Below are 13,242 nucleotides of genomic sequence, written 5' to 3' on the forward strand. Positions count from 1 at the left end.
TATCTTTCATCTCTTTTGCTTGGTAGTCTAAGCGATACCATCTGCTATATTAACTATTTACACTCTCATGGATACTACTTATTGAGATGAGACGTTTTTCATCGGCTAGCAGATGAATTGATTATTTTTACATTCTAACCTTGACATTGCCGGATTATTGAATTCTTATATCTGTGATTGTTTTAGTGTCATGTATTTTAGATGTTTTTTATGATGATCCTTTTTCGATATTATAAATTAACCAATGTCTATCGATACATATTAAATGTGAAGTTAATTCTCAATTTACCACCACTGTATACATGTGTGTGATTTTTATTTATTCCACGGATCATTAGCGCTCCCACATCTGTATTTCTCTTCTCTTCTGAATTAGTGTTTTGGGGTTTGCCTATCCCCCAAGTGGTGAGCTGCATTTCAGTTCTCTTTGGAGCGCCTACATTTGTTCTGGTTCTCATTTGTATTGTAGAAAGGGCATGTATGAGGTGTTGCGTAGTGGTATGATCGATGAAACCACAATGCTAACCCCATATAAACCCAAGAAGCTTGCTCCAACGGAATTTAGTAGTTCTCAGTTCTCTGCTTGGTGGAGTGCACAAGTCTTCATACCGATGAACAGTTTTTTAATATGTAATTTTTTTATTATCGTTTCTTTTAGCATGTTTTATAAATTGTTCTGTCCGATTTCTCCTGCTCTTTCTTTAGGATGATATTGAGTAGTTCATCCTACCATAAACTTTGAGCTTCTCCACCTCAATTGCCCCTGTTGCTGGATGTTTGGCTTTCGTATATTTGGTTGTGACTTCCGCAGACACTGTTCGGAAGTATCGTTATCTTTAACCTTTACCCAGTTATGTCTGCATTTTTCTTTGGGTGACTCCTATACATCAGCAAAAGTTCATGTGCCTGGTTGTCCTGATCTGAGTGTTGTGAAGGCACTCATTTGCTTGATTAAAATCTGGAGATCCTGTCCAGAATTCACCAGTTTTATTTAAAATACATATATAAACAAAAATAAAAAAAATGGTTGCCTGTCTTATTTGCGGTGTATATTTTCACATATCTTTAATAAAGATAAAATGTTTTAATGTTTATTTTTGATATTAACCGATTTGTGACCAAAAGAGGTAAGACCAGGGCACACGTATCCACTTGCTGCCGATATTAATGAGCAATTGAACGACAACAACATCGTTATCGTTCAATCGCTCATTAATCGTGCATAATTCAGCCAGTTTAATGTCCGAATCGATCAGCGATGCAAGCTCCCGCTGGTCGTTTCCGACAACAATCACCAGAACATGCCAGTCAATCTGCCGATAGATTGGGCATGTTCAAGGATGAGGGAGGGTGCCTGCACTGAACGACATATCGTTCAGTGTAGCAGTCCAGGGGCTGAGGAACAACTGTACGATTACAATGCTGTAATCGTACAGTCATTCCTTTATCTAGTAGTGTATACGCACCTGGGTATATGGGTTGGGAATGTACAGTATATGTCTATTGGGGGGAGGGGTGTTTATGCCTGGGTGGAGATTAGGGTTAAAAACCACCCCCGGAATGTGTATTTTAACAACACTGGAGGAGGGTTGTTGTGTGGTAGGAAGAGGGAGGTTTTTGGGACCTACCACCTGAAGTCAGGATCTGCATTGTTCAGGCGCTCCTGTATCGCTGTCTTGTCTGCCTACAATTAGTTCTTGAGGCATTACAAACCAAAGCCCTTGTTAATTAACCTGTACATTACTGTAGACAAATTTAAGAAGTCTTTCTCCATTTATCGCCAAATTTTACACATTGAATATATAATGTAATCTGAATTAATCTCTTCAATGGTTATATATTTCTTAAGTTTTTGTATTCATTTACATTAAAATACCTATAGACTCTTTAGAAAGCATTACTGACTTTTTCTTTATTAGTTTTAAACAGAACTTTTTCGGAAGTAATTTATTTGTACAATTAGCCAATATGGTCAGCCTGCCAGGAAATGGCCCCTTCACCATTGAAATGTGCCAGGTACCGCTCCCTGACTTCTTTTGCTCCTGCTGTGCTAGCCTGTGGTACTGGCGGCTGATTCACAGAGGGCCAGTTTTGTTCAACAGGTTCTGGAAATTAGCAGTCAATTGCCTTTGGGTGTTCCCCAACAGTAAATTGTGCAGAACACACGAGGCAAGCACGACCCAAATAATTTAAACGATCCTCAAGTTTATTGCTGTATGAAACACCCTAACTGTTGCTGAGGATCCCAAATGCATTTTCAACTGTCCGTCGTGCTCTGAACAGCCTGTAATTGAAAATCCGCCTTTCCGTCATCAATGTCCTTTTGGCATAAGGCTTTAAGAGGTGTTGATGTAAAGCGAATGCCTCATCCGCTACAAAAACAAAACTCAACCCATGAGTACATTACATTGATCTGCTGGTGGGAGATTTAGGGTGTTGTTTACCATCCGTTCATAAAAAACTGTGTTTTTAAAAGAACCACCATCAGAGGCCCGTCCGTTCATCCCAACGTCTACAAATAAAAACTCGTAATTGGCCAGAACTATTGCCATAAGGACTATACTAAAATAGCCCCACCACAGTTAGGAAAGTTCCATTTTCTTTCAAATTCAGTAGCGATGGTCTGTAAAATCTTCCACAGTAGAAGGAAACTGCAAATAGAAAAATAAATAAAGTTATAATAAATGGATTACACACTAGAATGTTTATTATAATTTATAACATCACTTTAAAGGACTTTTTATTAAACTGGGTAGTCAAATAGTGGCCCTAATACAAAGTGGAGATGTATTAACGACGAAGCGGCATCAGTGAACGTTATGTGCGCTGATACCGCTTCACTCCCATGTATGATTGGGGAACTGGGCGGTAAATGACAAGGGCTTTATGTACCCCTGTCATTAGGGCTGCTACTATGTACAAGATAGCAGAGCCGATGGACAAGTGCAATGTATGAATGGTCAGTTCACTTTGTGATGTTTGCAAAATTCCACACATGCTCAGTGGAGATGGCAGGAAAAGAAACACTGCTGATCAGAACTAGGCTAAAGCGCTGTGATCTCTCGCAGGGATTGCCGGAGGGGGGAGTTATCACTCCTATGTTAATACATCTCATCGTTACTGTTTCCTACTTTGCCTCGGTAATGAGGCAAAGCGGGAAGCGTTACAGTGGCACCATAAGTGCCGCTATAGTACATCTCCCCCTAATACTTTAATATCCATATAAGGACATAATAGGAATGGGCCCATGTGTTTTTCCTGACATGGGCATTTTTATCTCTAGCAACACTGATACCCCTTTCACAAGGTAGAAGGTGGGTCTCACTAGGGATTTGTACAAGACTCGATTCCAGGTGTGACCCGCCTGAGACCCCTTTCAGACTTGCAGCCAGAGGCAGCTAATGATGGGTCCATGACGTCACCACCATTACTCTTGTGCCTGCCGCGTGGAGATGAAATCATCTTCAAGCGCAGGCGCTTTCTATGCAGTGAATGGGACCCAGGTCACCTCGACCCGGGGTATATTCACACTGCACTACGAGCCTAGTTGAACATGTGTGCAACCATGCTCACAAACAGAGTTAAAGTACACAGTTGGTGGCCCCGGTATATTTGTTTTTGGACCTTTCACACTACCCAGTAACCAGGGGTGCTGCCCGTTCATGCGCAATAACCCAAGTTTTACAATGTCAATGTGAAAGGGGAATGAAACTTTGGTAGCTCTTTTTTTATTTATTTCATAAATGTTGTGATATCATAAGTACCAATATAAAATAGTTATCAACCAGTATTCTAATGTATTGATGACATGTTGTATCGTAACTATTGGGGTGGATAACGACATATACTGTATATATTTGTAATGGGTTAATTCAGATATATTACTTCAGAACTGATCTTATGTTCTGTTCAAGTTATGGAATAAAATGACTTGTATTTATAACTGTATTGTTTTCTAATTAACAGAACACAGTATTCAGAACAGAAAATGGCATATGAAAAAGTTTTTCTAGAAAAAGAAGAAATGGCTAGAAAAATGGATATTTCAACAAAAGACTTAAGAAATATTCAAAAAGATCTCAAGGTTTATTTGTGTTTTGTTTTTGTTAAAGTAAAACATTTTTAAAAGTCAGGTTATCATGAAAATCAATAACATAACATTACATTATAGTCAGAACCAGCCCTGTCCAAATTAATGCCCGAGACAAGATTTTAGCTGGTGCTGCTTAAATTGCAACTTAAATTACAGCACTCACTTTATTATAGTGAGTCTCATGAAGCCTTAAATACAAATTCCGAGCAAGAGTAGGCTAGACTTGACTTTTCCAGGCTAAATAGTAAAGATGTCAGTAAAGCAGATAATCATCCAGTCACTGAATCATAGATAACAAATGCACAATGCAGCTTATGGTAAAGATATTTGAACTTGAGGTCCAAGCCATGCAAGATGTGAGAATCTGGGGAATCCTTACCTCCAAGAACATATCTAGCATAGAATCAGCCTCTGACTCAGTCCTCACCTTTCCCACCAGCTTCCATCCAGCAACTGCAGAGCTGTGATCACTTCTCCAGCCTCAAACTATAGTCCTTGTTGATGCTGGTACATAGTAAAATACAGCTTATGCTCCCGGTTGGTGCAGATGTAGATACACTGCTGGGAGAGGCCACATGATCTGCAGATGTTTCGTTAGTTTGTCTTCTCACTGGCGCTGACATGGTGGAAAGATGTGCTGATGAGCCACCAGCATGTAACTTCTCCCAGCAACAGCCCTACAGTAAGTACTTTTTTTTGGCATTGTGAAGACTGTAGTGCAACTCCTGAGAGATTAACATCTGCTGGTAGCTACTCCTGTCAATGTGTTTTCAGCAACATAGGGGCAGATCACTGTGCCTGCTGAGCAATGGTGTCATAGGCATTCACCTATATGTTCTATGCCAAGTCTGGCTCTGGTTATATTATACTTATAGACTGATGAGTATGAACAGTAAACACATCTTTTTACACTGATGACACACACTGCTTTATTGCTCAGTGCCGGTGGTTCCAGATATGAAACAGCAAACCTATATAATATGTTCTATATGCCCAGACTAAAATAAAACTTAATTTATTTCTACATAAAGTATCAGAAAGAGTCAAACTTTTTAGAAACAAATGTGTATTTCATTGAGTAGCGTCACAGGGATGGTTTTCAAGCAAGCATTCTCCAGTTTCACATGCACATGCACATTTGTTATAGTGTTTTCATCACAGTTTATATCATAATGAGCTCTTAAACATCTCTGTGATACAGGGTTAATGCAAATATAATGGATTTTACACATTTTATTTTTCCAGGGTCATACAATCATACAAAATATACTGAATATAGACGTGCAATCAAAAAGAGAAACATAGTAAAACTGTAGAAATATGCACCGTGAAATTTGTCAACGCAGATATTTCATTACTTTTAGGTTCATAAGGAAGAAAGGTGAAAAGGGCAGGCAATGTATGTGGTGCATCAATCACTGATTCTGACCAAAAAGTTATCAGAATCGGTAAATCAGGTTGTCCAACATGTTGGATTTCACCAACCAATCGGGGCTGTAGATTGCTAGTGTATTATAGTGATCAACTGATTTGCCGACCGTTACTAGTAAAAATTATGAGCCTTTCAAGATTGTCAGATGTCTTTCTTGAAAAAGATCTACAAATCACTGAAAAATATCTGTAATGTATGGGCACAGATTGGTGTATTGGAAATCACAGCATCTGTAAATCGTTCTTTTGTGACTGCTGATGTATGGGACCCCTTAACTCACTGGTGCAAATAAAGGACCAGAAATGGATAGTTAAACAAGCTGGATAGTTAAGAAAGCAAGTAATTAATCTGAAACAAAGCCAAAGAACTGGATATTGGGAAGCCCAAAATAAGCCACAATGGGTGAGCATGAGAGTTGTTTTAAACAAGCCAATGTCATACACAGGGATTCCAACTGGGTAACAAGGTATAGCACACAGGTCTGGGGCACAGAATTTAACAATATTATCTAGCAGTGTCAGGGGTAGAGAAGCAGGTTAAATACTATAGACACGTGTGGTATTCTGCAACAGCAGATCATTAACACTGTATAGTAAATAAAGCAGCACCATTGGTGAGACAGTGGTACTGCAGCAGAGTCCAGCAAGTAGAGCAGCATTACTTGTGGACACTGGTACTGCAGTAGATAGTACCATTATATAGTACTTTATATAGTACTTTGGACACTTGTCTAAAACACTGCTATCAGTTTTAAACACCATTCTGAGTAACAATTACAACAGTCAACTGATATACTCTTGGTTTAACTCATAGAGATGAATGTTTACACACTGCACTTTAGGAGCCTGGTTCAGAATACAACTGCATCCTGAAAATCAGTACAAGTAATTATTTTACACAGAGTGTATGCAGAATGTTGCAGTTGTGATCGGGACAGACGGTTCAGATATGGGGCAGAAAAGTATTGAGTGGTGACTGGGAGGTTGCCAGAAGTGAACGAAAAAAAAGAGGTGTTTCATGGCTTGTTCTTTCAAGCGCAGGCTACTACACTAGGGGTATGCAGAAACTAGCATTTGCATATTATCACAGCCATGACTCCGGCAACAGACACAATAATGGATGCAACAATGTCCACCTAAATGTGTTTAAAAAAACCCCCACCAGTTTGTCATCATCAGTTCTTTCAATTTACTGTTTTTACTGTGTTTATTGCACTTTTTTAGGCAAGTAAACAAAACAATGATCAAACAATGAAGACGATTGAAAAACTAGAAAAAACAAATGATCAGTTAAGGCAAGTTGAAAAGAGGTATTATTGCTTTTGCGACAGAAATGACATGCAATTGTGTCACATAGTTTACCTATCCCACAAACAAACATTACATGAAAAATTATATTTTTAATTTACATCTTATATAGTGTGATGTAATGGGGTATTTTAGCTCGTTAGAGGGGTCAGTGGTGCTGTGTCTAGGTGCACAATAAAGGTCCACACGCAGCTTTGCAGGTTAACAAAATGGAGCTTTGCTGTCAGCATTCATGAAATAGAAAATAATAAACAACCTAGCCCCCATGCAGGGCACTATCTCACTTCTTCAACCCTGACTAACAGGGCAACTAGTCTGCAAATTTAACATAGTCTCAGTCTTTATAGTCCTGTCTCTCACAGGTATATATGGCCTCCTGGCCTGACTTGGCTACCACAAATTCTCTCTTGTGGTCCTCCCTGCCTGCTGCAGGTATGGATGATGGCCTGCAGCTTGGCTGCTACAGCTTCATACATACAGTCTCAGAGTATTATGCTCCTCTTTGCCTCTTGCAGGTCTGGACAATGGCCTCCTGGCTCACTAGGCTCTTCGGCTGCCACAGTCCCACTTAGACTGTCTCCTCTGGCAGCCTGACTGGTCTGCCTCGTCATCAGCTCTACCTGGGTTCTGTACACAAGGCAGCCCTTAGGTGTGGTCACATTTCCTTTTTCATTCCTGTGTGAGCTGAAACCTCCAGTCCCACACAGAATCCGTGGCTCACTATAGTCGTAGCTTGATATTACCACAATAGACACACTGAAGCACTTAACATTCTTGTCAACTTAACTCTTTTCTGTAATCACTTTTACTGTGTTTTCAATTCGGCAGCGCGCGCGCGTCGTCCATCCCCGCACCAGGTAGCACCGTGGGGAGGGACGCCACTCCTGGATATAAAACATTGCTTCGTGAGAGTACCTCTATAATTTCCTTTTTCTTTAACAATCTTTTTAATCAAGAGATTAAGGAATACAAACAGAGTAAGGGGATGCAGGGAAGAGGGAGGGTCAACGGAAAAAATTAACACAACCAACTTCCAAGATATTGGTATAAACCATTAAAAAGTACAGCAATTAGCAATTATCAAGTTTGAGCAGTTAAAATAACAAATGTGAGCGAACTACAATTGCACATGAGTATAGAGAAGAAGGTTTAATTCAAATTGGGTCGATACATAAGGGAAACGAGCATTGATAAGTCAGCCAGGGCGAACAGATGGAGGTGAAATTATGTGGCTTATTGCCTATTCCATTAGTAATAAGCTCTGTTGTGTAGGCATACCAGATTGCTTCACTTAGGTAGGAAAGACACGGTGGGGCTGCAGTCTTACAATTGATTGTGATCTGGCATTTCACTCCATAAAGTACAGTATATGCCAAAGGAGTTTTTGCTTTTGTATTGAGACACATGGGATAGGTTTAAGTAATAAGAAATAGGTAGTGAGGTAGAGAATGTAATGTCAGCAATCTAGGAGATCATTTGTACCTTTGCCACAATGGCAGCAATTTCGGACAAGTTTAAAATATTTTATACAGAATGCCTTCCTGAACGCATCTCCTCTAATATAGGGCCTGATTCAGAGCCGCTCGTAAGCGGCCGCTCGTTCGCTCCGAGCGATGTTCACACAGCTGCGCATGCGTATGGGTCGTAATGCGCATGCGCAAAACAGTAATTGCGGTCGGAAATCGAGTGCTCGCAAAATAGCGAGTGCCTGCTAATTTGAGTGACAGGATGAGGCGTTTGTGGGTGGTAACAGGGGAAGGTGCTTGAAAACGGGGAGTGGAGATCCGAACGCAGGCGTGCCAAACGGTCAAAACGGGCATTTTAAGGGTGTGCATAATTAACAAAGCAGCGTCATCGACCACGTCACTTGGTTGTTTCTTAGCCTGAACTGTTCGCATGATTGCGGTTGGGAAAATCCAACTACAAGCACTGCGAGCAGTTCAGACGCCTTTCGATGTACTCGATTAATCTAATAAATAGCGGAGATGACGTATGATGCGAACGGCCAGGGGGCGTCTTTACAAAATAGCGAGCCCATGTTTCGTTCGCTCGCTCAGACATAGAGGCGTCAACAGACCGCAAAGAGCGAGCGCTCAATTTAAATAGCCGGCCCCTTTTTCTGAACGAGCGAGTGCAAATAGCGTCCGGCTCTGAATCAGGCCCATAGTTCATAGAAGACAAGAAATATTATATGTAAATGCTGTGGAACCAAATACCATCGTAGGTAGATTTTCACAGTTTTCTCTATTTCGGACTAAAGATGCAGATGTTACCTGGCTAGTCCAAAATTGTCATGGGGCAATGCCAATTCCTGAGTTTTTATGAGCAGGACACCATGGGAAAGCATGAGGCAATCATTTGTATATAATAAACCTTTAGCTGGGAAAGTAAGTAACATAAAGATTCCAGGGAAGTCAACAATTAGAGCAGTTGGTTCTTAATGGAGTTATAAAAGTTGCCAGTTTGAAAGTTTACCAACCACAGTTCCCATAAATGATATTTATTATTATAGATTAATGAAATAGTGCTACTAATTTACTCAGTACTGACATACAACTGCACAAACATATATAAACAGTCATGTTAATGTTGTCAGAATCCAATTAACTAGTATGGTACTGGATTTTGGAAGGATACTGGTGTACCCCCACGCAACCACAGAGAGAACATCCTTACTCCATACAGTGCTGTGAGGTAGTAATGGTTAACACTATGCCATCGTGTATTTTCACTGAACTCTGAAATGGAAAGTTGAAATATTTTAAGACCAATATTATATTTACATCCTGAACTAGCCCAAGTTTTATACCACAGATTTTCCATGCCTTCCAGTCTTGTCAAGTCTTGAGGCATTAATTACTAGAGATATGGAAAACTGAAGTTCAGCTATATTTTTTACATTTGGTTAATCAAGTCATTTTGGGAATCGGTCTGGCAGATACAAAATAGGTCTTGTAGAACATGACCAAGCAAATAGAAAGGAGTAAATCCTAGCATAAATCACTATCACATGACTATAATGTTATAAAGGTTGCATGTAGCCCATTTCACACTCTTTCTTACCTGTTATATTATGGAGAAATATCTGTCAAGTGCACAGCATTACCTATTAACAAATGTCATTGCTACACTCACAATATGTTGTACATTGTCATTGTTACACTCACAATATGCTGTACATTGTTTAATACGTAGCTAGAATTTGTTTTTCAGCTCACCCAGACTTTCAAACATCTTTATTTCACTAATGCATTAGGAGCAGTGGCGGATTTTACTTAGGGGCTGCGAGACTGCAGCCCCCCAGTAAAATCCACTACTTTAGTGAGCCAGTTGCAGTCCGTGGCTTCCCATTGGAAGCGCCACCTGCCAGTTACGCAAAGGACAGACAGCCCCAGGGGGAGATGTCTCCTCACCCAGGGACCGCCAGTCCAAGCTGTGATTAGCAGAGTGCAGCTTCTAGTAGAAGCCGCTGCTCTGCCTTTCGGGAAAGCCCTACAGGGCTTCTCGGGGCTGCAACTAATGCAGTCCAGAGAAGCCGGTGTTATGCGCATGCGCGGTGCCACCGCTGCTCATGCGCCAGTCCTGGCATCTGCCAGATTCATTGTGCAGGCGTTGGGAGCCATCCAGCCATGGCCAGACCAGCAGCGGCAGCCCCCCTCGGGTAAGAGGGCAGGAGCCGCTGCTAATTAGGAGTGTTTACATATTGTTGGAATATACAGTATTTCCAACTCATTCACTTTGCCATGGGTGCCCATGCTTCTACTTACGGCTCTGCCCAATTTATTGAAGTTTTCCTCAAGATATTCAAGAGGCTAAAACTAATTTAATTCTAGGGCCTTGCATGTGACAAGTTTAGAAAGAATAGTGTGACAATAGATACCCTGGGAGGTGTAATAGTTGATCCCAACAATTCGCTAGTTTAAGAGGGTATTGTCAAATTCCTGTTAATGCGAAATTTACCTAAAGTTGTTGGCAAAGGGCAGTATACTCAATGTTACAACTGGCAATTGTTAAAAATAAAATTGTATTATGTAAAGAAGTATTCTAAACCTTTTGGAAAAATACCAAGTTAAAAAGGAAAAAAGTGTTAATAAAGTGTAGAGAAATATTAAATAATATTAAGAAGAACCCCTTCTACCTGTCAAGACTACATTACTGGATTTGTAACATTTTCCTTAGGATCTCAAGATATTATAAATGGTACATATATAATAATGCTTATACAGTATGTGATGGGGTTATCAAAACAGTGACAATAGTAATGAACATACTGTACTGTACCCAAGAACAAAATAATATTATCAATTTGTTTTTGATACTTTCAAGTGTCTTTGTTCACTCAAATAAATGTTGCAGTTTGTTTGGTTGAATTTTTTTAAATATACATTATATAATTTTAATTAATTGTAATTGCCCCATATAATTTTGTATTATAAACAATCAGTAGCCTTGGTTAAAACTTTTAATTTAACATATTCTAATTCTAAAATTAAAGACCTATTCATTTAAATAGACAGCATTGTAGGTGTGGTCCATCTTATTGAACTATGCTTTGTTCAAACTATTATAGAAAAGCACACCTTTTTTACTCAAATAATTACAGTGCAGTACTCACGGCCAATATTCTAAACATATTTTATAGCAACAAAGCCTGAAATTGTTTTAAAAAACCCCTCTTTTCCACTTAAATAAATATCGCAGTCGGTATGGTTCAAATTATTTTAGTAAGATCAAATTTGATTTATTAGTTAATTATGTAACTACTAAGAATAATATGCAACTTGAATTCACAAATCAACTACAAATAGAATTTTTTAAAACACTTTTTTTGGTTGTAGCATAGAAAATATGGCATAGAAAATAAGTATTAATTTGAACAATGCACATATAATAATCATAACGATTAAAGGGAAAAACAATGTATATGAATGAAAGAACGCAGTGGATCCATAATGAGCATATAATAAGATAGTTAAAATAAAATAGAATATGATTGAAGTAACCAGAATGATGATCACAATACTGACAATGTTATTAACAGTAATACAAATAATAAAGGAAATAAAATAATGCTGATCATAGCAATGAAAATGAAAACAACTACGATAATTAAAAAAAAAGAGAAATTGGAAACACAGTGGGGTCGGTATGGAAAGCACAAGACAAGGTGGAGCAGCATTTAAAGGCAATATAAAGAGGGAGGGGGGTATCACCATGAGAATTTCTGGTGAAAATATGAGAGGCATTAATTTCCATTGTCTAATTGGCAAAGTAGCACATACATTTTTTAAATATTTTGTCTGCTCATAAGTACATGCTGGAGAATGTAAAAAGAAATTCCAGAACCCCACAGTTCCAGGACGTTGACTCGGAAGTTATTCCTCTGAATATACATTGCACAGGACTGGGAAGAGCCTGTTTCTAGTATTGATGTAATAACTTCTTCACACTCACTGCTCTAACCAGGGATGACCCTTGCCAATTTGGTGGCCCTAGGCAAGATGTTAGCTGGTGCCTCCCCACCCCAACAGGCCTGCAACACCCCAACAAACTGCATACCACTGGTCTAATACCAGGCACCTTGGTGGTCTAGGGTGATAATGAGGAAGGGTGTCCCAAGGCCCTGGCAGGGGTCAATGCCACTCCTCAGCTTGCCAAACATCAGAATCTATGTTTCCTCTCTGCGCAGGCTTGATTCCACTGGCTACTTGACTTTTGCTGAAGTTCAACTGACCAGCATGGGGGCCAGTATAAGCTCTTTTGCAAGAGCCCCTTGCCACCAAGGCTTCAGCATCCTGGAGTCTTCTGGCTTGACCCAGCATCCTCTGCCACCTTTTCCAGTCTTCTGTCTTCCACCGACATTAATCTTACCACTAGGTCCCACGCCTAATCAGGATTTCTTATGCACCCATTCCACAGTTGTACTAACTTCATGCTGTTTACGCTGGCTTTTTAAAGCTGGAGTGAGTGAGCGGAGTGATAATGTGGCAAGCCACAATTGGCTTGCTGCATCTGCTGCTGATTAGCTGCCAGTTTGCAAGCCACAATTGACTTGTGGCTAGCAATAAATTTTAAAATTTGCAATGACTTCTCTTTCGGTGCTAGGAAATAAACCCTTCTGAATGGATATTAAACCAAGGTGCACCCTTTGGAGCTAGTTCACCCTATTCAAGTGCCTAGGTCACCTATGCCCAGGGTTGGCCCTGGCTTTAACTATATTACTCTCTAGTAAACTGTCACTTGCAAAATTGTTATAAGATTAGTAGCTTAGTAGCAATGCAACAGTGTATTTAGTGTTATTTCACAGCAGGACACCTTAATTTAAAATCATGACCTTGAATAAATAAATGGTGAATAAAATACTGAGGTTAAATTATATTACAATTACCTTTTCTCTTGTAATCTGTTAG

The 13,242-nt window shown here is 39.6% G+C and overlaps 1 protein-coding gene across 1 annotated transcript in view; it reads left to right on the forward strand.

Moving 5' to 3' along the window:
- Positions 1 to 13,242, forward strand: part of SYCP1 (synaptonemal complex protein 1) — a 470,977-nt gene that overhangs the window by 317,335 nt on the left and 140,400 nt on the right. The window contains exons 19-20 of the mRNA XM_088446296.1: positions 3,967 to 4,084; positions 6,749 to 6,823. Of these exons, the coding sequence (XP_088302422.1) occupies positions 3,967 to 4,084; positions 6,749 to 6,823 (193 nt within the window). The remainder of the gene's footprint in view (positions 1 to 3,966; positions 4,085 to 6,748; positions 6,824 to 13,242) is intronic.

This window comes from Taudactylus pleione, unplaced genomic scaffold (genome assembly GCF_031769625.1).
Source record: "Taudactylus pleione unplaced genomic scaffold, aTauple2 ptg000396l, whole genome shotgun sequence".
NCBI classification, from domain to species: Eukaryota; Metazoa; Chordata; class Amphibia; order Anura; family Myobatrachidae; genus Taudactylus; species Taudactylus pleione.